The sequence below is a fragment of the Oncorhynchus mykiss genome, chromosome 16, assembly GCF_057628025.1.
Source record: "Oncorhynchus mykiss isolate SJ-2025 chromosome 16, ASM5762802v1, whole genome shotgun sequence".
Taxonomy (NCBI): Eukaryota; Metazoa; Chordata; class Actinopteri; order Salmoniformes; family Salmonidae; genus Oncorhynchus; species Oncorhynchus mykiss.
Window position 1 is genome coordinate 6,528,585 of NC_143037.1, and position 27,192 is coordinate 6,555,776.

Genomic DNA, 27,192 nt, shown 5'->3' on the forward strand with positions numbered 1-27,192 from the left:
AGACATTCAACCGTTCATAGATGACCAGCAGGGTCAAACTAGTAATCACAGTGGTTATACATGTTTTGGGTGCAATAGTTCACCTCCTCAGGAGTAAATGATTGATTGATTCCCATCCCAGGTGACAGACGACAAGATAGTGGGTACCAATTTAGTGACGGGTCTTCCGAAGTCCAGCCCAGGACCGTGGTCCGGTAGTAACCGGGATATGATTGTCAGGACCTCCAAACTGCTGTTACCTGTCACCTGTGAATTCCCACGACACTACGAGGTCTCCGACGGTTACCAGGTAAGAGGGTGATTGAATGCTTCTTTTTAGTACTTCCTCTTAAACTCAGTTATTTCAAAATAAAAGTCCAACATTCAAAATAAAAGTCCAACATTCAAAATAAAAGTCCAACATTCAAAATAAAAGTCCAACATACAAAATAAAAGTCCAACATTCAAAATAAAAGTCCAACATTCAAAATAAAAGTCCAACATACAAAATAAAAGTCCAACATACAAAATAAAAGTCCAACATTCAAAATAAAAGTCCAACATTCAAAATAAAAGTCCAACATTCAAAATAAAAGTCCAACATTCAAAATAAAAGTCCAACATACAAAATGATATGGAATAAAACTATTAGTTTTCCTTTAAATGATGTTTGGAAACCCACCTTTTAGCTTGCTATTTTATTATCATTATCCCTTTTTCATTGTTTTATTTCTTTTATTTGTTTGATTTTATCTATTTCGTTCTGTTTTTTTTATAAAGGTTGCTTGAGCGACTTTAAATTGCATTTTTAAAATAAGTTGAAATTTAACTTCTCTCTCTCTCATCCCAGGCCAGTCTCCGTAGCTCCGCCCTAGAGCTAGCAGGCCACTCCCAGGGCCTGTTCCCCTTCTCTCTGGAGCTGTTTAAGAGTGCTGAGTTCTCTGAGCCCTACCGGGCTCCACCCCAACTACGCCTCCACGACTCACTGTTCTTCGGGGTGGAACCCAGGGAGAAGGTACTGTACTGAATCCCAAATGGCACCCTATGTAGTGCACTGCTGTTAACCAAAGCCCTACACTCTTAGGAAAAAATAGGTTATATCTAGAAACTAAAAGGGTTCATCGGCTGTCCCCGTAGGAAAACCCTTTCAAGAACCCTTTAGAACCCCTTTTGGAAATATAATTTTTTCTAAGAGTGTATATAGTGCACTATATAGGGAATAGGGTGCCATAGGGCCCTGGTCTAAAGTAGTGCACTATATAGGGAATAGGGTGTCATTTGGGACCACATCTCTGTTGTCTCCATAGCCCAGATCAATAAAGATCTTCTGTTTTTGTTCGCTCGTGGATCATACTTTGTTGACTGATACATTTATTGGACAATTTAAGATTTCCGTTCGGGTGAGGCTTTTAATAAGCTCTTTTTATGTGTCAAATTTGGGTATGTTGTACTTTACTTTAAGTTTACTCACTTTACAAATCTGACTTGTGCTTGACTTCCTATAGGTGGAGGGTTTGTCAGCTCTGGTGGAGAGCTGCTTTGCTACCCCCAGCGCCAAGGCAGACCAGGCTCTCAAATACTACCTCATCAAAGACGGGTGGGTACTATACTACCATGTACATTATATACTGTATCAGCATGACGGGAGGACGAGAGTGGGGGCAGTGGTGTTTACTCCAAAGTCAATGGATCAATCCTGCCGACAATGCCAACAAAAAAAACTGGTTACGACAGACAGACGGACGGACGGACGGACGGAAATACTAGTTCCAGAGAATACACAAAAGGGAAATATGTGACAATGACCAGACAGACACATATATATAAACACACACACACACACACACATATATCACATATTTATATACAAACACACACACACACATATATATATATATATATATATATATATATATATATATATATATATATATATATATATATATATATATATATACAAACACACACACACACCCTGCTCTATCAGGACTATCTATAAAATGTTTCCAACAAAACACTTCTCCTCCATACTTCACAGAGATTGCATCCCAAATGGCACCCTATTCCCTATGTAGTGCACTACTTTAGACCAGGGCCCTATGAGGAATGGCACCCTATTCCCTATATCAATCAAATGTATTTTATATAGCCCTTCGTACATCAGCTGATATCTCAAAGTGCTGTACAGAAACCCAGCCTAAAACCCCAAACAGCAAGCAATGCAGGTGAAGAAGCACGGTGGCTAGGAAAAACTCCCTAGAAAGGCCAAAACCTAGGAAGAAACCTAGAGAGGAACCAGGCTATGTGGGGTGGCCAGTCCTCTTCTGGCTGTGCCGGGTGGAGATTATAACAAAACATGGTCAAGATGTTCAAATGTTCATAAATGACCAGCATGGTCGAATAATAATAAGGCAGAATAGTTGAAACTGGAGCAGCAGCACAGTCAGGTGGACTGGGGACAGCAAGGAGTCATCATGTCAGGTATTCCTGGGGCATGGTCCTAGGGCTCAGGTCCTCCGAGAGAGAGAAAGAAAGAGAGAATTAGAGAGAGCATATGTGGGATGGCCAGTCCTCTTCTGGCTGTGCCGGGTGGAGATTGTAACAGAACATGGCCAAGATGTTCAAATGTTCATAAATGATCAGCATGGTTGAATAATAATAAGGCAGAACAGTTGAAACTGGAGCAGCAGCACAGCCAGGTGGACTGGGGACAGCAAGGAGTCATCATGTCAGGTAGTCCTGGGGCATGGTCCTAGGGCTCAGGTCCTCAGAGAGAGAGAAAGAGAGAAGGAGAGAATTAGAGAACGCACACTTAGATTCACACAGGATACCGAATAGGACAGGAGAAGTACTCCAGATATAACAAACTGACCCTAGCCCCCCGACACATAAACTACTGCAGCATAAATACTGGAGGCTGAGACAGGAGGGGTCAGGAGACACTGTGGCCCACTCCGAGGACACCCCCGGACAGGGCCAAACAGGAAGGATATAACCCCACCCACTTTGCCAAAGCACAGCCCCCACACCACTAGAGGGATATCTTCAACCACCAACATACCATCCTGAGACAAGGCTGAGTATAGCCCACAAAGACCTCTACTTTAGACCAGGGCCCTATGAGGAATGGCACCCTATTCCCTATATAGTGCACTACTTTAGACCAGGGCCCTATGGGGAATGGCACCCTATTCCCTATGTAGTGCACTACTTTAGACCAGGGCCCTTTGGGGACTGGCACCCTATTCCCTATGTAGTGCACTACTTTAGACCAGGGCCCTATGTGGAATGGCACCCTATTCCCTATATAGTGCACTACTTTAGACCAGGGCCCTATGAGGAATGGCACCCTATTCCCTATATAGTGCACTACTTTAGACCAGGGCCCTATGGGGAATGGCACCCTATTCCCTATATAGTGCACTACTTTAGACCAGGGCCCGTAGGGAATAGGGTGCCATTTGGGCTGTTAAGAGAAGATCATGATTGGCTGACAAAGTGAGGTCACTCACTAGCTATGTCTTTACAAACAGTCCCCTGCATCCCAAATGGCACCCTATTCCCTATATAGTGCACTACTTTAGACCAGGGCCCTAGACCTATTCCCTATGTAGTGCACTACTTTAGACCAGGGCCCTATGGGGAATGGCACCCTATTCCCTATATAGTGCACTACTTTAGACCAGGTGCCCTATTCCCTATATAGTACACTACTTTAGACCAGGGCCCATAGGGAATAGGATGCCATTTATAAAGGCATAAAGGCAGCTATAGCTAACAGTGATGGAGTAGCTTGTTAAGACAGGGTATGGGTCAGTGGGTATTGTGTTAAGACGGAGTAGCTTGTTAAGACATGGTATGGGTCAGTGGGTATTGTGTTAAGATGGAGTAGCTTGTTAAAACAGGGTATGGATCAGTGGGTATTGTGTTAAGATGGAGTAGCTTGTTAAAACAGGGTATGGGTCAGTGGGTATTGTGTTAAGATGGAGTAGCTTGTTAAGACAGGGTATGGGTCAGTGGGTATTGTGTTAAGATGGAGTGGCTTGTTAAAACAGGGTATGGGTCAGTGGGTATTGTGTTAAGATGGAGTGGCTTGTTAAAACAGGGTATGGGTCAGTGGGTATTGTGTTAAGACGGAGTAGCTTGTTAAAACATGGTATGGATCAGTGGGTATTGTGTTAAGATGGAGTAGCTTGTTAAAACAGGGTATGGGTCAGTGGGTATTGTGTTAAGATGGAGTGGCTTGTTAAAACAGGGTATGGATCAGTGGGTATTGTGTTAAGACGGAGTAGCTTGTTAAAACAGGGTATGGGTTGTCAGCATAACTATCATCTCCTCCTATAATATCCTGCCCTCATTGTGCCCCTCTCCTCCTCCCCTACTCCTCTTCTCTCCCCACCTCCCCTGCTCTCTCCCTCCTCCCCTACTCCTCTTCTCTCCCCACTTCCCCTCCTCCCCTTCTCTCCCTCCTCCCCTACTCCTCTTCTCTCCACACTGCCCCTCCTCTCTCTCTGATCACCACCTCATCTTCTCTCCTCACCTCCCCTCATCCCACCCCTCCTATCCCTCCTCCTCTTCTCTCCCCTCCTATCCCTCCTCCTCTTCTCTCCCCTCTTCTCTCCCCCCTCCCCTTCCCCTCTTCTCTCCCCTCCACTCTCCCTCCTCCCCTTCCCCTCCACTCTCCCTCCTCCCCTTCCCCTGCTCCCCCCCTCCCCTCCTCCCCTCCTCTCTCCCTCCTCCCCTCCTCTCTCCCTCCTCTCTCCCTCCTCCCCTCCTCTCTCCCTCCTCCCCTCCACTCTCCCTCCTCCCCTTCCCCTCCACTCTCCCTCCTCCCCTTCCCCTCTTCTCTCCCCACCTCTCTCCCTCCTCCCCGCCTCTCTCCCTCCTCCCCTCCCCTCCTCTCTCCCTCCCCCCTCCCCTCCCCCTCCTCCACTTCTTTTCTTTCTCCCCTTCCCCTACTCCCTTCCTCCTCTCCCTCCTCGTCTCTCCCCACTTCCCCTCCTCTCTCCCGCCTCCCCTACCCCCCCTCTCTCGCTCCTCCCCTTCTCCCTTCCCTCCTCCCCCTCTCCTCTTCTCTCCCCACTTCCCCTCCTCTCTCCCTCCTCCCCTTCTCCCTTCCCTCCTCCCCTCTCTCCCCTATTTCCTCTTCTCTCCTCCTCTCTAACCCTATAATGTGTGTTTAGGTGTATCTCAGATGAAATGGTGCGCCAGTACTCTGCTAAGGACCAGCTATCCAAACACTACCAGGTTCCTGTCTTCAAGTTTGTTGGCAAGGACAACAAGGTCAGTAAGAACAGACACCCCGGGAGCCAGCTGGCCAGTTCAGTATATGTGTGTACGTGTCTATGTTCTGTATCTACGTGCGTATCCACGTGTCTATCTGCGTGTGTGTCAACAGGAGGTGTTCCTGCACTGTCGTGTGTTGGTGTGTGGGGCAGGAGACTCCCGCTGTTCTCAGGGCTGTAGAGGGCGTCTTCGTCGGGAACTGTGGAGGACTGAGGAGGAACAGGAGGACTGGGACCAGCATCACGTGCTGAGTGGAGGACCCATACGCATCTTGCCAGACTGAGACATCAGACCGCCGTGGCACCTCCATACCACCTTCAGGCCATCTCACCACTGCACCACTGCAAACATAGAAATAGATACAATAGATATAGAGATAGATATTGTAGGAGCATGACCAGCATTGTCTCCTGAGTGGAGGACCCATACACATTCTGCCAGACTGAGACATCAGACCACCGCCGCCACCACCAGGCCACCACCACCACCAGGCCACCACCACCACCAGGCCACCAGACCACCACCACCACCACCAGGCCACCACCACCACCAGGCCACCACCACCACCACCAGGCCACCACCACCACCAGGCCACCACCACCACCAGGCCACCACCACCACCACCACCAGGCCACCACCACCACCACCACCAGGCCACCACCACCACCAGGCCACCACCACCAGGCCACCACCACCACCACCAGGCCACCACCACCAGGCCACCACCACCACCACAACCACCACCACCACCACCAGGCCACCACCAGGCCACCACCACCACCAGGCCACCACCAGGCCACCACCACCACCAGGCCACCACCACCACCAGACCACCAGACCACCACCACCACCAGGCCACCACCACCAGGCCACCACCACCAGGCCACCACCACCACCACCACCACCACCACCACCAGGCCCTAGAGTGAAGCGCTGCAGAATCAATAATGCTCTGTGTGAGGACCCATACAGCTCCGGAGTCTGCTGGTTGTCTGTTCTACCTGATCATTCATTTCCCCCACTTGGTGTCCCAGGTCTAAATCAGTACCTGATTAGAGGGGAATCACCCACCTGGTGTCCCAGGTCTAAACCAGTCCCTGATTAGAGGGGAATTACCCACCTGGTGTCCCCGGTCTAAATTAGTCCCTGATTAGAGAGGAATTACTCACCTGGTGTCCCAGGTCTAAACCAGTCCCTGATTAGAGGGCAATCACCCACCTGGTGTCCCAGGTCTAAACCAGTCCCTGATTAGAGGGGAATTACCCACCTGGTGTCCCCGGTCTAAATTAGTCCCTGATTAGAGAGGAATTACTCACCTGGTGTCCCAGGTCTAAACCAGTCCCTGATTAGAGGGGAATCACCCACCTGGTGTCCCAGGTCTAAACCAGTCCCTGATTAGAGGGGCACTATGGGGGAGAGCAGTGGAACTGGCATCTAGGTCCAGAGTTGAGTTTGAGAGGCCTCGTGGTTCAGTCGGAAAGGACATGATGACATCCACCTGTCACTAATTTACCATGACCACTTACACGACTCAGAAGGTGAAGAGAACCATCAGACACTCTCCTGGTTAAACCAAATCAATTAGTCAAATCAAGTCCTGACTTTCAGTCATTGATGTAGGCCAGGCCACACATCCCTCAGTAATGCACTGTATCCTCTAACTCCCTTATGTCAGTCTCCCTAGTAAATACAGCACATCAATATATATATATATGCTTACGTTCCAAATCGCACCCTATTTCCTATATAGTGCACTGTATTTGATCAGAGCCCATAGGGGAATAGGGTGCCAATTGAAACACATTCCTATATCTTAGCCACTTGGCCCTCGAGCACAATCTCCTCACACATTAAAGTGATTGGCAGTTCTATTAGAAATCGTTTGAAAGGCTTGAGGAGCTGGGGTTTGCAATTTGTCAGTCGTACTACAAGATGACAGATCCTAAACTAGGTCAGTGAGTTTTGCAAGATGCGTTTCTCAAGCCTGATGACTTGTTTACAGGCCATGCCTGTACGTAGATGCCTGACTTGCCTAGTTAAATATAAAGGTTAGAAAATGTAGATTTATTTCATTCCAATGTACTGGTTTATACCAGTGTCCTTCACTTTTTCCACATTTTGTTACGTTACAGCCTTATTCTAAAATGTATTAAAATCCCTTTTTTTCTCATCAATCTACACACACTACCCTATAATGACAAAACAAAAACAGGTTTTTAGACATTTATTTGCAAATGTATTAATAATAAAAACAGAAATACCTTATTTACATCAATATTCAGACCCTTTGCTATGAGACTCGACATTGAGCTCAGGTGCATCCTGTTTCCATTGATCATCCTTAAGATTTTTCTACAACTTGGAGTCCACCTGTGGTAAATTATTTGGAAAGGCACACACCTGTCTATATACGGTCCCACAGTTGACAGTGCAAAAACCAAGCGATGAGGAATTGTCAGTAGCACTCCTAGACAGGATTGTGTCGAGGCACAGATCTGGGGAAGGGTACCAAAACATTTCTGCAGCATTGAAGGTCCACAAGAACACAGTGGCCTCCATTATTATTAAATGTAAGAAGTTTGGAACCATCAAGACTCTTCCTAGAGCTGGCCGCCCGGCCAAACTGAGCAATCGGGGGAGAAGGGCCTTGGTCAGGGAGGTGACCGAGAACCTGATGGTCACTCTGACAGAGCTCCAGAGTTTCTCTGTGGAGATGGGAGAATCTTCCACTGCAGTACTCCACCAATCAGGCCTTTATGATAGTGGCCAAATGGAATCCACTCCTCAGTAAAAGGCACATAACAGCCCACTTGAAGTTTGCCTAAAGGCACCTAAAGGTCTCAGATGAGATGAGAAACAAGATTCTCTGATCTGATGAAACCAAGATTAGACTCTTTGGCCTGAATGCCAAGTGTGACGTCTGGAGGAAACCTGGCACCATTCCTACGGTGAAGCATGGTGGTGACAGCATCATGCTGTGGGGATGCTTTTCAGTGGCAGGGAATGGGAGACTAGTCAGGATCGAGGGAAAGATGAACGGAGCAAAGTACAGAGATATCCTTAATGAAAACTTGCTCAGGACCTCAGATTGGGGTGAAGGTTCACCTTCCAACAGGACAACAACCCTAAGCACACAGCCTAGACAACGCAGGAGTGGCTTCGGGACAAGTCTCTGAATGTCCTTGAGTGGCCCAGCCAGAGCCCGGACTTGAACCAGATCGAACATCTCTGGAGAGATCTGAAAATAGCTGTGCAGCGACACTCCCCATCCAACCTGACAGAGCTTGAGAGGATCTGTGAAGAAGAATGGGATAAACTCCCCCAAAAAAGGTGTGCCAAGCTCGTAGCATCATACCCAAGAAGACTCGATGCTGCCAAAGGTGCTTCAAGAAAGTACTGAGGAAAGGGTCTGAATTTGTAAATCTGATATTTCTGTGTATAAAATGAAATAAAAAAATACATTCTAAACCTGTTCTTGCTTTTTTTTATGGGGTATTGTGATGTCATTATGGGGTATTGTGATGTCATTATGGGGTATTGTGATGTCATTATTGTGTGTGAATTGATGAGGGGGAAAAAAACTATTTAATACATTTTAGAATAATGCTGTAACGTAACAAAATGTGAAAAAAGTCAAGGGGTCTGAATACTTTCAGAATGCAGTGTAAGTGTAGTAAGAACATATGTAATATCCATGGACAAACAGTGTAATTTACAGTATATAACCGATGTATGGAGAGCTAGCCTGACTGCCAGTCTGTTTATGCTCTCTTGCCAACTTCTTATAGAGTTGTCGTGTTTGGCTTGACAAGAGAGCAGAACGACTGACACCCCGGGTTAATAAAGACAGCAGAACGACTGACACCCCAGGTTAATAAAGAGAGCAGAACGACTGACACCCCGGGTTAATAAAGAGAGCAGAACGACTGACACCCCAGGTTGATAAAGAGAGCAGAACGACTGACACCCCAGGTTGATAAAGAGAGCAGAACGACTGACACCAGGAGGAGCTCATTGAAAAACCCTGATGAGTATTAACTGAAAACATGTGGTGTATCATGACTAGAAATCACCACTGTATACCACCACTCTATACCACTACTCTATACCACTACTCTATACCACTACTGTATACCACTACAGTATACCACCACTCTATACCACTACAGTATACCACTACAGTATACCACCACTGTATACCACTACTCTATACCACTACAGTATACCACTATTGTATACAACCACTCTATACCACTACAGTATACCACCACTGTATACCACTACTCTATACCACTACAGTATACCACTATTGTATACCACCACTCTATACCACTACAGTATACCACTACAGTATACCACCACTCTATACCACTACAGTATACCACTACAGTATACCACCACTCTATACCACTACAGTATACCACCACTCTATACCACTACTGTATACCACCACTCTATACCACCACTCTATACCACTACAGTATACCACTACAGTATACCACCACTCTATACCACTACAGTATACCACCACTCTATACCACCACTCTATACCACTACAGTATACCACTACAGTATACCACCACTCTATACCACTACAGTATACCACCACTCTATACCACTACTGTATACCACCACTCTATACCACTACTGTATACCACCACTCTGTACACCACTACAGTATACCACCACTCTTTACCACTACTGTATACGCCTACTCTATACCACTACAATATACCACTACTCTATACCACCACTCTATACCACTACAGTATACCACTACTGTATACCACCACTCTATACCAACACTCTATACCACTACAGTATACCACCACTCTATACCACTACAGTATACCACTACAGTATACCACCACTGTATACCACTACTCTATACCACTACAGTATACCACTATTGTATACAACCACTCTATACCACTACAGTATACCACCACTGTATACCACTACTCTATACCACTACAGTATACCACTATTGTATACCACCACTCTATACCACTACAGTATACCACTACAGTATACCACCACTCTATACCACTACAGTATACCACTACAGTATACCACCACTCTATACCACTACAGTATACCACCACTCTATACCACTACTGTATACCACCACTCTATACCACCACTCTATACCACTACTGTATACCACCACTCTGTACACCACTACAGTATACCACCACTCTTTACCACTACTGTATACGCCTACTCTATACCACCACTCTATACCACTACAGTATACCACTACAGTATACCACTACTGTATACCACTACAGTATACCACCACTCTATACCACTACAATATACCACTACTGTATACCACCACTCTATACCACTACAGTATACCACTACAGTATACCACTACTGTATACCACTACAGTATACCACCACTCTGTACACCACTACAGTATACCACCACTCTTTACCACTACTGTATACGCCTACTCTATACCACTACAATATACCACTACTCTATACCACCACTCTATACCACTACAGTATACCACTACTGTATACCACCACTCTATACCAACACTCTATACCACTACAGTATACCACCACTCTATACCACTACAGTATACCACCACTGTATACCACTACTCTATACCACTACAGTATACCACTATTGTATACAACCACTCTATACCACTACAGTATACCACCACTGTATACCACTACTCTATACCACTACAGTATACCACTATTGTATACCACCACTCTATACCACTACAGTATACCACTACAGTATACCACCACTCTATACCACTACAGTATACCACTACAGTATACCACCACTCTATACCACTACAGTATACCACCACTCTATACCACTACTGTATACCACCACTCTATACCACCACTCTATACCACTACTGTATACCACCACTCTGTACACCACTACAGTATACCACCACTCTTTACCACTACTGTATACGCCTACTCTATACCACCACTCTATACCACTACAGTATACCACTACAGTATACCACTACTGTATACCACTACAGTATACCACCACTCTATACCACTACAATATACCACTACTGTATACCACCACTCTATACCACTACAGTATACCACTACAGTATACCACTACTGTATACCACTACAGTATACCACTACTCTATACCACTACAGTATACCACTACTGTATACCACCACTCTATACCACTACAGTATACCACTACAGTATACCACTACTGTATACCACTACAGTATACCACTACTGTATACCACTACAGTATACCACCACTCTATACCACTACTGTATACCACCACTCTATACCACTACAGTATACCACTACTGTATACCACCACTCTATACCACTACAGTATACCACTACAGTATACCACTACTGTATACCACTACTCTATACCACTACTGTATACCACTACAGTATACCACCACTCTATACCACCACTCTATACCACTACAGTATACCACTACAGTATACCACTACTGTATACCACTACAGTATACCACCACTCTATACCACCACTCTATACCACTACAGTATACCACTACAGTATACCACCACTCTATACCACTACAGTATACCACCACTCTATACCACTACTGTATACCACCACTCTATACCACTACTGTATACCACCACTCTGTACACCACTACAGTATACCACCACTCTATACCACCACTCTATACCACTACAGTATACCACTACAGTATACCACCACTCTATACCACTACAGTATACCACCACTCTATACCACCACTCTATACCACTACAGTATACCACTACAGTATACCACCACTCTATACCACTACAGTATACCACCACTCTATACCACTACTGTATACCACCACTCTATACCACTACTGTATACCACCACTCTGTACACCACTACAGTATACCACCACTCTTTACCACTACTGTATACGCCTACTCTATACCACTACAATATACCACTACTCTATACCACCACTCTATACCACTACAGTATACCACTACTGTATACCACCACTCTATACCAACACTCTATACCACTACAGTATACCACTACAGTATACCACTACAGAATACCACCACTCTATACCACCACTCTATACCACTACAGTATACCACTACAGTATACCACCACTCTATACCACTACAGTATACCACTACTCTATACCACCACTCTATACCACCACTCTATACCACTACTGTATACCACTACAGTATACCACTACAGTATACCACTACTGTATACCACTACTGTACCTACAGTACCTTAAGTGAACTTATCACATCAACATTGTATAATTAGTTATTCATTTATTCATAGAAAAATAACACAAAAAAAGCCTGATATTCCCCATCAGTCAATGGACCTCAACACACATAATAACATACAGCGCAACATAACACACTTATTTGTGCGCTGTGGAAGTAGCCAGTCAGTAACAGCACAGGTCCAACTAACTGGTGTTTGTGTTGTGTTAGACTAGGTTATTTCGGGAGTGCGTCCCTATTCCCTACAAAGTGCACTACTTTCGACCAGAGCCTCAAGATGCCGTGGTCAAAAGTAGTGCACTTTGTAGGGAATAGGTTGCCGTTTGGGACATGGGCTTGTTTTCATACAAAGTGCACATCAAATTGCCCCAGTTAGCAGGTACAGTTTGTATTCTTATGTGGGATATGATGCTGCCTGAAAGGTCTGTTCTCTATCAGGATTTTGTTTTTTGGGGGGGGTTTGAGGTAATGTTAATAAAATAATAACACAATAATATGTTAAATGGGAGTCTTAGTCTTTTCCTGAAAATATACTTGGAATATAAATATTTGCTGTCAAGTTTCAGAAAATAGAAATAGGTAGAAGTTAGATAAAGACAGTGTGACACGACGCTACATTCGGGTTAGTATTTTTTATTCTACACAATAACCACTATTAACTCATTGGTAAAGTCTTGTTAGGGCTTTCCTCATCAAGCCTAAAGCCTCTGTCGTGTTTTCATGTGGTAATAGAAAAATTGTTATATTTTCTAAGTTAATAATAAAGTAATATTCTAATTTGTGTGGTGTGAAGTCCCACTGTATGAATCCATGTTGAGTTCCAAGCACCCTTTCCATTGATGATTCTCGCAAGAGGATATTGTCCTGCATGTCCTCTATAGCGCGTCCCTCTCCTCCCAGCTTTCTCTCGTGTTGAGTAGTGTTGTGTTGTGTCCCAGCCTGGTCCTCTACAACTCGTCCCTCTCCTCCCAGCTTTCTCTCGTGTTGACTAGTGTTGTGTTGTGTCCCAGCCTGGTCCTCTATAGCGCGTCCCTCTCCTCCCAGCTTTCTCTCGTGTTGACTAGTGTTGTGTTGTGTCCCAGCCTGGTCCTCTACAGCTCGTCCCTCTCCTCTCCCTCACAGTAACATGCTTCCCTCTGGCTGTTCATGAAGGATCTGCAGCCCAGCGTCCACACAGTGTTGTACAGAGCATCTGCTACGGTCTCACAGGCTGAGCGGGGGGGAGAGATACAGAAGGTTGAGAGAGATTATTTTCCCTTTTGTACTTTTAATAACTATTTGCACATCGTTACAACACTGTATATAGACATAATATGACATTTGAAATGTCTTTATTCTTTTGGAACTTCTGTGAGTGTAATGTTTACTGTTCATTTTTATTGTTGATTTAACTTTTGTATATTATCTACTTCACTTGCTTTGGCAATGTTAGCATACGTTTTCCCATGCCAATAAAGCCCTTAAATTGAATTGAGAGTGAGCGAGAGGGGCTATGATGAGAGAGAGATCTGTATTTGATCATGTTCAGGTTTTTGCTGTTTGTTCTTTGTTATAGAGCCAAAAAGATTGGAGAAGTGGTTTATCCATACATCTCCATTTTGGATAGATAACTATTCATGTTGTTTGTTTAGCGTTTTCCAATTTCCCCAGAAGTGGTTAGAGTCTATGGATTCATCCGTTACATTGAGCTGATTTCTGACGTGGCGAAACCTAGTCAGTTGTACAACTGAATGAATTCAACTGAAATGTGTCTGAATCAGAGAGGTGTGTGGGGGGCTGCCTTAATCGACGTCCACGTCATCGGCTGCCGGGTAGCAATTGTTGTTGGGGGTCAACAGCCTTGCTCAAGGGCAGAACGGCAGATTTTTCCAACATGCTGGCTCAAGAGAGTGAGTGCCTACGTCAGTGAGCGGAGGAGAGTATATACTCCCGTGGCTACAGTAACTCACCTTTGACCTTTGACACGAACCCCAAGCTTTTCTTCAGGTCAGAGCAGATAGCGTGGAGACACCAGCGGTACTTGGAGTCACAGCGGTACTTGTTGGAGCCACAGGTGTCGTAGCAACTGTCCAGCTGGTTACAGCACTGAGTCATGGCTGGGATGCCAATGTCAAACTGTGTTGGGATAATACATAGGATTTAAATATTCTATATAGGGATTTATACATTCTATTTATAGGGATTTATACATTCTATATATATAGGGATTTATACATTCTATATATATATATAGGGATTTATACATTCTATATAGGGATTTATACATTCTATATATAGGGATTTATACATTCTATATAGGGATTTATACATTATATATAGGGATTTATACATTCTATATATAGGGATTTATACATTCTATATAAGGATTTATACATTCTATATAAGGATTTATATATTCTATATAGGGATTTATACATTCTATATAAGGATTTATACATTCTATATAGGGATTTATACATTTTATATATAGGGATTTATACATTCTATATAAGGATTTATACATTCTATATAGGGATTTATACATTTTATATATAGGGATTTATAAATTTTATATATAGGGATTTATACATTCTATATAAGGATTTATACATTCTATATATAGGGATTTATACATTCTATATATATAGGAATGTATACATTCTATATAGGGATTTATACATTCTATTTATAGGGATTTATACATTCTCTATATAGGGATTTATACATTCTCTATATAGGGATTTATACATTCTATATATAGGGATTTATACATTCTATATATAGGGATTTATACATTCTATATATAGGGATTTATACATTCTATATAGGGATTTATACATTCTATATATAGGGATGTATACATTCTATATAGGGATTTATACATTCTATATATAGGGATTTATACATTCTATATATAGGGATTTATACATTCTATTTATAGGGATTTATACATTCTATATAGGGATTTATACATTCTATATATAGGGATTTATACATTCTATATAGGGATTTATACATTCTATATATAGGGATTTATACATTCTATATAGGGATTTATACATTCTATATATAGGGATGTATACATTCTATATAGGGATTTATACATTCTATATATAGGGATTTATACATTCTATTTATAGGGATTTATACATTCTATATAGGGATTTATACATTCTATATATAGGGATTTATACATTCTATATAGGGATTTATACATTCTATATATAGGGATTTATACATTCTATATAGGGATTTATACATTCTATACTTTATTTAACCTGGAAAAGAGTCTCTTTTTCAAGTGAGACCTGGCCAAGAAGGCAGCAACAATCAATACATGACAGAATTAAAACATACAACAATACAACAATCAATACATGACAGAATTAAAACATACAACAATTAATACATGACAGAATTAAAACATACAACAATACAACAATCAATACATGACAGAATTAAAACATACAACAATCAATACATGACAGAATTAAAACATACAACAATAAATACATGACAGAATTAAAACATACAACAATCAATACATGACAGAATTAAAACATACAACAATCAATACATGACAGAATTAAAACATACAACAATACAACATGATCCAGCCTAAAATAAAGCATTTACACTCCTCTGTAACAGAGTCTCACGTCAATATTTTAAATTCATTCAGTGGCACTAACATATCTAGATGAAGCATGGATTATTGACTATTCCATGCCTCTGGTGCACAAGAGAAGGCAGTCTTGCCTAATACTGTGAATGTCCTGGGGACTTTAAGTAGCAACCACCTAGCAGACCTGGTATGGTAACTGCTGGTGGTGAAGGAGACCAGACTACAGAGGTAAAGAGGGAGTTTACCCAAAAGGGCTTTCTTGATGAACACATACAAATGTATCTTTCTACATGTATAAATTGATGTCCAACCTACCACTTGGTACAATGTGCAATGGTGGGTGAGGGACTTGGCATTTGTAATAAAGCGCAAGGATGCATGATAAACTGAGTCCAGTCTCTGTAAGACAGAGGAGGCTGCATGATAAACAGAGTCCAGTCTCTGTCAGACAGAGGAGGCTGCATGATAAACAGAGTCCAGTCTCTGTAAGACGGAGGTGGTTAGGGATTTACACACTATATAGGGATTTATACACTATATAGGGATGTATACACTCTATAGGGATTTATACACTATATATGGATTTACACACTATATAGGGATTTATACACTATATAGGGATTTACACACTATATAGGGATTTATACACTATATAGGGATTTATACACTATAGGGATTTATACACTATAGGGATTTACACGCTATATAGGAATTTACACACTATATAGGAATTTACACACTATATAGGGATTTATACACTATATAGGGATTTATATACTATATAGGGATTTACACACTATATAGGGATTCATACACTATATAGGGAATCATACACTATATAGCGATTTATACACTATATAGGGATGTATACTCTACATAGGGATTTATACACTATATAGGGAATCATACACTATATAGGGATGTATACACTATATAGGGAATCATACACTATATAGGGATGTATACACTATATAGGGATGTATACACTATATAGGGAATCATACACTATATAGGGATTTATACACTATATAGGGATGTATACTCTACATAGGGATTTATACACTATATTTTTGTATTTATTTTATATATATTTCACCTTTATTTAACCAGGTAGGCCAGTCGAGAACACCTTTATTTAACCAGGTAGGCCAGTTGAGAACACATTCTCATTTACAACTGCGACCTGGCCAAGATAAAGCAAAGCAGTGCGACACAAACAGAGTAATATATAAATCAAACGTACAGTCAAAAACACAATAGAAAAGAAAAATATAAAAATCTATGAACAGTGTGTGCAAATGTAGAAGAGTAGGGAGGTAAGGCAATAAATAGGCCATAGAGGTGAAATAATTACAATTTAGCATTAATACGGGAGTGATAGATGTGCAGATGATGATGTGCAAGTAGAGATACTGGGGTGCAAAAGAGCAAGAGGATAAGTAACAACATGGGGAGGAGGTAGTTGGGTGTGATATTTACAGATGGGCTCAGTAATCGGTGAGCTGCTCTGACAGCTGATGCTTGAAGTTAGAGAGGGAGATATTAGACTCCAGCCTCAGAGATTTTGGCAATTCGTTCCAGTCATTGGCAGCAGAGAACTGGAAGGAAAGGCGGCCAAAGGAAGTGTTGGCTTTGGGGGTGACCAGTGAAATATACCTGCTGGAGTGCGTGCTACGGGTGGGTGTTGCTATGGTGACCAGTGAGCTGAGATAAGGTGGGGCTTTACCTAGCAAAGGCTTTACCTAGCAAAGACTTATAGATGACCTGGAACCAGTGGGTTTGGATATGTAGTGAGAACCAGCCAACAATAGCATACAGGTCGCAGTGGTGGGTAGTATATGGGGCTTTGGTGACAAAACGGATGGCACTGTGATTGACTGCATCCAATTTTCTGAGTAGAGTGTTGGAGGCTATTTTGTAAATGACATCGCCGAAGTCGAGGATCGGTAGGATGGTCAGTTTTACGAGGGTATGTTTGGCAGCATGAGTGAAGGAGGCTTTATTACGAAATAGGAAGCCAATTCTAGATTTCATTTTGGATTGGAGATGCTTAATGTGAGTCTGGAAGGAGAGTTTACAGTCTAACCAGACACCTAGGTGTTTGTAGTTGTCCACATATTCTAGGTCAGAACCGTCTCGAGTAGTGATGCTAGTTGGACGGGAGGGTGCGGGCAGCGATCATTTGAAGAGCATGCTCTTAGTTTTACTAGCATTTAAAAGCAGTTGGAGGCCACATTAGGAGTGTTGTATTGCATTGAAGCTTGTTTGGAGGTTTGTTAGCACAATGTCCAAAGAAGGGCCAGAAGTATACAGAATGCTGTCGTCTGCGTAGAGGTGGATCAGAGAATCACCAGCAGCATGAGCGACATCATTGATGTATTCAGAGAAGAGAGTCGGCCCGAGGATTGAACCCTGTGGAACCCCAATAGAGACTGCCAGATGTCCGGACAACAGGCCCTCCAGGTTGACACACTGAACTCTGAGAAGTAGTTGGTGAAGCAGGCGAGGCAGTCATTTGAGAAGCCAAGGCTATTGAATCTGACGATAAGAATGCGTGATTGACAGAGTAGAAAGTCTTGGCCAGGTCGATGAATACAGCTGCACAGTACTGTCTTTTATCGATGGCGGTTATGATATCGTTTAGGACCTTGAGCGTGGCTGAGGTGCACCCATGACCAGCTCGGAAACTAGATTGCATCATGGAGAAGGTACGGTGGGATTCGAAATGGACGGTGATCTGTTTGTTAACTTTCAAAGATTTTAGAAAGGCAGGGCAGGATGGATACAGGTCTATAACTGTTTGGGTCTAGAGTGTCTCCCCCTTTGAAGAGGGGATGACCGCGACAGCTTTCCAATCTTTGGGGATCTCAGATATATATAAGGATGTATACACTATATAGGGATTTATACACTATATAGGGATTTATACTCTACATGGGGATTTATTCACTATATAGGGATTTATACTCTACATGGGGATTTATACACTATACAGGGATTTATACACTATATAGGGATTTATACTCTACATGGGGATTTATACATAGGGATTTATACACTATATAGTGATGCATACTCTACATAGGGATTTATACACTATATAGGGATTTATACTCTACATGGGGATTTATACATAGGGATTTATACACTATATAGTGATGTATACTCTACATAGGGATTTATACACTATATAGGGATTTATACTCTACATAGGGATTTATACACTATATAGTGATGTATACTCTACATAGGGATTTATACACTATATAGGGATTTATACTCTACATGGGGATTTATACACTATATAGGGATGCATACTCTACATAGGGATTTATACTTAGGGATTTATACACTATATAGTGATGTGTTCTCTACATATTTAAAAGGCTTCATCTGTCACCATAGGAGAACCCTTATGACTCCATGTAGAACCCTTTTGACTCCAGGTAGAACCCTTTTGGGTTCCATGTAGAACCCTTTCCACAGAGGGTTCTATATACAGCCCTAAACGTCTAATATGTATTGTATGAATAGACAGCAGCCTACAGTTTACGTATTAGTACTGTATAACAAACAGCCTGTAGTTAGTGACAGGAAACATACACCGTCTGGTACCTGGAATCCTAGGAGGTTGGAGCTGCAACCGTTGGGCTCTGGGGTCACGTAACCATAGCGATGCACAGGTGTTTTACCTGATAAGGAAATATAAACAACTTTTAATCCAACCCTTGTGCAGATTATCCAAATATTAATTAAGAGAAGTTGTTATCAATAATCACAAATGTAACGTTCAGCACTCTATGGTGAAATTTATTGATGGGACCTTTTAAAAGTACTTCAGCAAAATATCTATTTTACAGTTCTATCAGTTATCCCCATTCCATTGTCCATACTAGTATATGGTACTACTCTACTGATATCCATAATAGCCTTAACTTTAGGACATGGAGAAATGTATTAGGCTAGTGTGGATATTGGAACGTAGCGTAGTCATGGTGATTATATCCTAGCACATTCTTAGAATGACCGCAATGTGTTGGGTATGCTACTCTACTGATATCCATAATAGCCTTAACTTTAGGATATGGAGAAATGTATTAGGCTAGTGTGGATATTGGAATTGAACCTGTAGGTCATGCTGTACTAACTATGGTCTGATGGGTACTATACCTCAGTCATCTGGTCAATCTATATCACTGAAGTGATCTATTATTAATGTAATGTAAACATGTTAACACTGACCTCGGCTATACCTCTCTCATCAATATCACAGATGGATAACATGAGAATATACGTCTATTGACGAATGGGCCTCATGTTAGTAAACAGCCAAACAGTTCAATCAATTACTATTGACCATAAGTATGATAAACAGATGAACACAGAGGGGAGAGAGAGACAGAGAGAAGCCTAACCGGTGGTCTTTATTTGTAATAGCCTGAATGGGTACAATGTGATCTGTTATTTAGGAAATCAAGTTTGACTCTATACTGGGTCAAGGATAGCAGTCAGCATCTAGGTTTTAGTTACATTCAGCATCTTGGTTTTGGTTACATTCAGCATCTAGATTTTAGTTACATTCAGCATCTAGGTTTTAGTTACATTCAGCATCTTGGTTTTAGTTACATTCAACATCTTGGTTTTAGTTTCATTCAGCATCTTGGTTTTAATTACATTCAGCATCGTGGTTTTAGTTACATTCAACATCTTGGTTTTAGTTTCATTCAGCATCTTGGTTTTAATTACATTCAGCATCTTGGTTTTAGTTACATTCAGCATCTTGGTTTTAGTTACAATCAGCATCTTGGTTTTAGTTACATTCAGCATCTTGGTTTTAGTTACATTCAGCATCTTGGTTTTAGTTACATTCAGCATCTTGGTTTTAGTTACACTCAGCATTGTGGTTTTAGTTACATTCAGGGATTGAATTCATTGCGGAAGTTCAGCACTATAGCACAATTGACGTTTAAAGGCAATGTTATCGCATTTGCGGAGACTGCATTCACACGGTCAACGCTGGTAAATGCTGCATATGGCGGCTCAATCTGAAATTACCTTTAAATTTCAATTACACACAACCCCCGTCTCATCCTTACCGTATTTGCACCTGTATTGACACACTCCATTGCGTCCCCCCATCAGTTCCACAAGAGAGTCAAAGTATCCGTTGGCTGCCTGGAGGCTCTCTCTGACGGAAGCCAACCCCCATCCAGAGTCCTCTTCCTGGGCTTCGAAGACAAGTATCTCAGAGCTGGCTGGATCCTCCCCTGGAGCATATGCCTCTGCTGCTTCTTCAATGGGCTCCTCCACTGCCTTCCCAAGGGTCTCCCGGTCAGCCAACTCTTTCAAGATGGCGTCTTGAATCTCTGTCTCTTCAGCGAGGTCTTCCTTCTCCACCCGGGCAGACAACTCTTTAATCATTGCTTCTGTTATCAGGGCCTCTGTTTCTTCTTCTGTTATGATAAAGGCGTCTACAGGGGCATCTGCTACCAGAGCATCAGCAACTGGGGTGTCCTCAACCGGCTCTTCGGCTACAACCTCGTCAGCTACAGCGGCATCTGTAACAGGCTCATTTGTCACTAGGGCTTCTGCCACAGCCTCAGCTGAAGGAGTATCATCAACGACCGGGCCACCTGCCTGCACGGTATCAACCTCCGACGGAACACCTACAGCAGCAGAGGTGGCAACCCTGAACGAGGTCGGAACAGCAGGAGGGCCGTCCTCTTCGCGGGTCGTCCTGCTGACCAGAGAAGCAGACATCCCAGAGGAGAGGAAGATGAAGAGCAGGAGGAAGGATACGGTACGGGGAAGCATGGTGGCCTGGTAGAAAGTCACTGCGCAGGTTCGTCTGAGAGGAAGACGTCCACATTTAAACAGACTCTGAGAGTACTGACTGTGTCTGTGTGAGAGGCAGAGGGGACTTTGGCCACTGATTAGGTCAGGGAGACAGCAAGGCACAGACAAATCGATGCTGGGTTCAAAGGTCAATAATCCTTTCCCACTGGGCACACCACGTCATTTCAACGTGTAAAAGTGGGTAATGTTTAATTAAGACGTTGATCCAATGAAATTTAAATATTTTTTTCACCCATTCAAAAAGACAGCCAGAAGTTTGTTGAAATCCTAATGCTAATCCTATTGATTTATTTATTGATATTATCCTAATATCACTATGTTTTCAACCATCTACTTATACAACAACTTAATGCGTTATCACCGTGCTTCATCTAATAGCAGAAGCAAACGATCACATTAAAAAGTACATTGTGCAATGCTGTCGGAGATTCTGTACAGATTATATCATAGAAATTGTGAATATTTACATAGAACCTTTCCACGCCATCTTGAACATGAGCGCTTTCTTTTTTTGGGGGGGAATTTGACCCCCATTTTTCTTCCCAATTTCTCAGTATCCAATTGTTGTAGTAGCTACGATCTTGTCTCATCGCTACAACTCCCGTACGGGCTCGGGAGAGACGAAGGTTGAAAGTCATGCGTCCTCCGATACACAACCCAACCAAGCCGCACTGCTTCTTTTAACACGGCGCACATCCAACCCGGAAGCCAGCCTAAGGGGAAATTAGTTTGTCAACGTGTTTATAAAAATCCAATAATAAATCCATTCCACCATTGTGATAGAGCACGTCTCTCTGCTGCCCTCTGGTGTTTATTGAGAGTTATGCTCATGTTCCTGCTGATACAGTACCCCATTATCGCTTCTCTCTGCTGTGTCACAAAGGGCACCCTATTCCCTATTTAGCGCACTAATTTTGACCAGAGCCCTATGCGCCCCTGGTGAAAAATAGTGCACTATATCTATCACCTTGTTTGCAGTACAGACCTCATTGTGGAAAGGGGAGATACTGATACAATCAGTTCCTCTGAGTCGCAGTTTAGTCATTAGTATCACTGCCAACAAGCACCTCATTTGGTCTAGATAAAGCCCACTGGGCACAGACGTCAGTTCAACGTCTAGTTTTGATAAAACATTTGGTTGAGTTTGTCCTCTAATGTGAATTCAATTTGAAATCAACAAATAATCTCACCGTGTTATGTGAGATTTAGGTCAAAAGTTGGGTGAAAAAAAGACACATTGATTCAACGTCATCACATCACATTTTATTATTTTGTTTAAATGACATGGAGTTGAAACCTACAGGAGGGTGACTCTCTAGGAACAGGGTTGGAGTTGAAACCTACAGGAGGGTCTCTCTCCAGGAACAGGGTTGGAGTTGAAACCTACAGGAGGGTGACTCTCTAGGAACAGGGTTGGAGTTGAAACCTACAGGAGGGTGACTCTCTAGGAACAGGGTTGGAGTTGAAACCTACAGGAGGGTCTCTCTCCAGGAACAGGGTTGGAGTTGAAACCTACAGGAGGGTTTCTTTCCAGGAACAGGGTTGGAGTTGAAACCTACAGGAGGGTTTCTTTCCAGGAACAGGGTTGGAGTTGAAACCTACAGGAGGGTCTCTCTCCAGGAACAGGGTTGGAGTTGAAACCTACAGGAGGGTTTCTCTCCAGGAACAGGGTTGGAGTTGAAACCTACAGGAGGGTTTCTCTCCAGGAACAGGGTTGGAGTTGAAACCTACAGGAGGGTTTCTCTCCAGGAACAGGGTTGGAGTTGAAACCTACAGGAGGGTCTCTCTCCAGGAACAGGGTTGGAGTTGAAACCTACAGGAGGGTTTCTCTCCAGGAACAGGGTTGGAGTTGAAACCTACAGGAGGGTTTCTCTCCAGGAACAGGGTTGGAGTTGAAACCTACAGGAGGGTGACTCTCTAGGAATAGGGTTGGAGTTGAAACCTACAGGAGGGTTTCTCTCCAGGAACAGGGTTGGAGTTGAAACCTACAGGAGGGTTTCTCTCCAGGAACAGGGTTGGAGTTGAAACCTACAGGAGGGTTTCTCTCCAGGAACAGGGTTGGAGTTGAAACCTACAGGAGGGTGACTCTCTAGGAACAGGGTTGGAGTTGAAACCTACAGGAGGGTTTCTTTCCAGGAACAGGGTTGGAGTTGAAACCTACAGGAGGGTCTCTCTCCAGGAACAGGGTTGGAGTTGAAACCTACAGGAGGGTTTCTCTCCAGGAACAGGGTTGGAGTTGAAACCTACAGGAGGGTTTCTCTCCAGGAACAGGGTTGGAGTTGAAACCTACAGGAGGGTGACTCTCTAGGAATAGGGTTGGAGTTGAAACCTACAGGAGGGTTTCTCTCCAGGAACAGGGTTGGAGTTGAAACCTACAGGAGGGTTTCTCTCCAGGAACAGGGTTGGAGTTGAAACCTACAGGAGGGTGACTCTCTAGGAACAGGGTTGGAGTTGAAACCTACAGGAGGGTCTCTCTCCAGGAACAGGGTTGGAGTTGAAACCTACAGGAGGGTCTCTCTCCAGGAACAGGGTTGGAGTTGAAACCTACAGGAGGGTCTCTCTCCAGGAACAGGGTTGGAGTTGAAACCTACAGGAGGGTCTCTCTCCAGGAACAGGGTTGGAGTTGAAACCTACAGGAGGGTAGCTCTCTAGGAACAGGGTTGGAGTTGAAACCTACAGGAGGGTAGCTCTCCAGGTACAGGGTTGGAGTTGAAACCTACAGGAGGGTTTCTCTCCAGGGACAGGGTTGGAGTTGAAACCTACAGGAGGGTGTCTCTCCAGGAACAGGGTTGGAGTTGAAACCTACAGGAGGGTAGCTCTCCAGGAACAGGGTTGGAGTTGAAACCTACAGGAGGGTCTCTCTCCAGGAACAGGGTTGGAGTTAAAACCTACAGGAGGGTTTCTCTCCAGGAACAGGGTTGGAGTTGAAACCTACAGGAGGGTAGCTCTCCAGGAACAGGGTTGGAGTTGAAACCTACAGGAGGGTCTCTCTCCAGGAACAGGGTTGGAGTTGAAACCTACAGGAGGGTCTCTCTCCAGAGACAGTGTTGGAGTTAAAACCTACAGGAGGGTAGCTCTCCAGGAACAGGGTTGGAGTTGAAACCTACAGGAGGGTGTCTCTCCAGGAACAGGGTTGGAGTTGAAACCTACAGGAGGGTGTCTCTCCAGGAACAGGGTTGGAGTTGAAACCTACAGGAGGGTCTCTCTCTAGGAACAGGGTTGGAGTTGAAACCTACAGGAGGGTCTCTCTCTAGGAACAGGGTTGGAGTTGAAACCTACAGGAGGGTCTCTCTCTAGGAACAGGGTTGGAGTTGAAACCTACAGGAGGGTCTCTCTCCAGGAACAGGGTTGGAGTTGAAACCTACAGGAGGGTCTCTCTCCAGGAATAGGGTTGGAGTTGAAACCTACAGGAGGGTCTCTCTCCAGGAACAGGGTTGGAGTTGAAACCTACAGGAGGGTCTCTCTCCAGGAACAGGGTTGGAGTTGAAACCTACAGGAGGGTCTCTCTCCAGGAACAGGGTTGGAGTTGAAACCTACAGGAGGGTTTCTCTCCAGGAACAGGGTTGGAGTTGAAACCTACAGGAGGGTAGCTCTCCAGGAACAGGGTTGGAGTTGAAACCTACAGGAGGGTCTCTCTCCAGGAACAGGGTTGGAGTTGAAACCTACAGGAGGGTCTCTCTCCAGGAACAGGGTTGGAGTTGAAACCTACAGGAGGGTTTCTCTCCAGGAACAGGGTTGGAGTTGAAACCTACAGGAGGGTAGCTCTCCAGGAACAGGGTTGGAGTTGAAACCTACAGGAGGGTAGCTCTCCAGGAACAGGGTTGGAGTTAAAACCTACAGGAGGGTGTCTCTCCAGGAACAGGGTTGGAGTTGAAACCTACAGGAGGGTGTCTCTCCAGGAACAGGGTTGGAGTTGAAACCTACAGGAGGGTCTCTCTCCAGGAACAGGGTTGGAGTTGAAACCTACAGGAGGGTCTCTCTCCAGGAACAGGGTTGGAGTTAAAACCTACAGGAGGGTGTCTCTCCAGGAACAGGGTTGGAGTTGAAACCTACAGGAGGGTCTCTCTCCAGGAACAGGGTTGGAGTTGAAACCTACAGGAGGGTCTCTCTCCAGGAACAGGGTTGGAGTTGAAACCTACAGGAGGGTCTCTCTCCAGGAACAGTGTTGGAGTTAAAACCTACAGGAGGGTCTCTCTCTAGGAACAGGGTTGGAGTTAAAACCTACAGGAGGGTCTCTCTCTAGGAACAGGGTTGGAGTTGAAACCTACAGGAGGGTCTCTCTCTAGGAACAGGGTTGGAGTTGAAACCTACAGGAGGGTCTCTCTCCAGGAACAGGGTTGGAGTTGAAACCTACAGGAGGGTGTCTCTCCAGGAACAGGGTTGGAGTTGAAACCTACAGGAGGGTGTCTCTCCAGGAACAGGGTTGGAGTTGAAACCTACAGGAGGGTGTCTCTCCAGGAACAGGGTTGGAGTTGAAACCTACAGGAGGGTGTCTCTCCAGGAACAGGGTTGGAGTTAAAACCTACAGGAGGGTAGCTCTCCAGGAACAGGGTTGGAGTTGAAACCTACAGGAGGGTCTCTCTCTAGGAACAGGGTTGGAGTTGAAACCTACAGTAGGGTCTCTCTCTAGGAACAGGGTTGGAGTTAAAACCTACAGGAGGGTGACTCTCCAGGAACAGGGTTGGAGTTGAAACCTACAGGAGGGTATCTCTCCAGGAACAGGGTTGGAGTTGAAACCTACAGGAGGGTATCTCTCCAGGAACAGGGTTGGAGTTGAAACCTACAGGAGGGTCTCTCTCCAGGAACAGGGTTGGAGTTGAAACCTACAGGAGGGTTTCTCTCCAGGAACAGGGTTGGAGTTGAAACCTACAGGAGGGTAGCTCTCCAGGAACAGGGCTGGAGTTGAAACCTACAGGAGGGTGACTCTCCAGGAACAGGGTTGGAGTTGAAACCTACAGGAGGGTTTCTCTCCAGGAACAGGGTTGGAGTTGAAACCTACAGGAGGGTCTCTCTCCAGGAACAGGGTTGGAGTTGAAACCTACAGGAGGGTCTCTCTCTAGGAACAGTGTTGGAGTTGAAACCTACAGGAGGGTGTCTCTCCAGGAACAGGGTTGGAGTTGAAACCTACAGGAGGGTGTCTCTCCAGGAACAGGGTTGGAGTTGAAACCTACAGGAGGGTGTCTCTCTAGGAACAGGGTTGGAGTTGAAACCTACAG

The 27,192-nt window shown here is 44.0% G+C and overlaps 2 protein-coding genes across 3 annotated transcripts in view; one reads left to right on the forward strand and one right to left on the reverse strand.

Annotated features, from left to right (window-relative positions):
• Positions 1-8,733, forward strand: part of oit3 (oncoprotein induced transcript 3) — a 31,016-nt gene extending 22,283 nt beyond the window's left edge. Inside the window, exons 8-12 of the mRNA XM_036946051.2 lie at positions 122-289; positions 830-994; positions 1,485-1,576; positions 5,163-5,262; positions 5,378-8,733. Of these exons, the coding sequence (XP_036801946.1) occupies positions 122-289; positions 830-994; positions 1,485-1,576; positions 5,163-5,262; positions 5,378-5,548 (696 nt within the window). The 3' untranslated portion in view covers positions 5,549-8,733. The remainder of the gene's footprint in view (positions 1-121; positions 290-829; positions 995-1,484; positions 1,577-5,162; positions 5,263-5,377) is intronic.
• Positions 8,734-13,133: 4,400 nt separating this feature from the next.
• pla2g12b (phospholipase A2, group XIIB) lies at positions 13,134-22,772 on the reverse strand. Of its 2 annotated transcripts, none has more exons than XM_021564612.3 (4): positions 21,217-22,772; positions 19,736-19,812; positions 14,466-14,631; positions 13,134-13,726 (listed from the first exon to the last, which is right to left on the reverse strand). In XM_021564612.3, exons 1-4 carry the CDS (start codon positions 21,932-21,934, stop codon positions 13,608-13,610), a joined length of 1,080 nt encoding a protein of 359 aa, XP_021420287.3. In that variant the 5' UTR covers positions 21,935-22,772; the 3' UTR covers positions 13,134-13,607. The 2 variants fall into 2 exon arrangements, with proteins under 2 accessions (XP_021420287.3, XP_036801947.2); XM_036946052.2 differs by having other exon boundaries at positions 19,724-19,812; positions 21,217-22,668.
• Positions 22,773-27,192: the final 4,420 nt, after the last annotated feature.

Coding starts and splice junctions, on each gene's coding strand:
- pla2g12b (XM_036946052.2), bottom strand. CDS start 21,934: ATGCTTCCCCGTACCGTATCCTTCCTCCTGCTCTTCATCTTCCTCTCC. Junction 14,632..19,723: donor GATTCCAGGTACCAGACGGT/GTATGTTTCCTG, acceptor ATCCCAACACAG/TTTGACATTGGCATCCCAGC. Junction 13,727..14,465: donor GTTCGTGTCAAAGGTCAAAG/GTGAGTTACTGT, acceptor CCCCCCGCTCAG/CCTGTGAGACCGTAGCAGAT.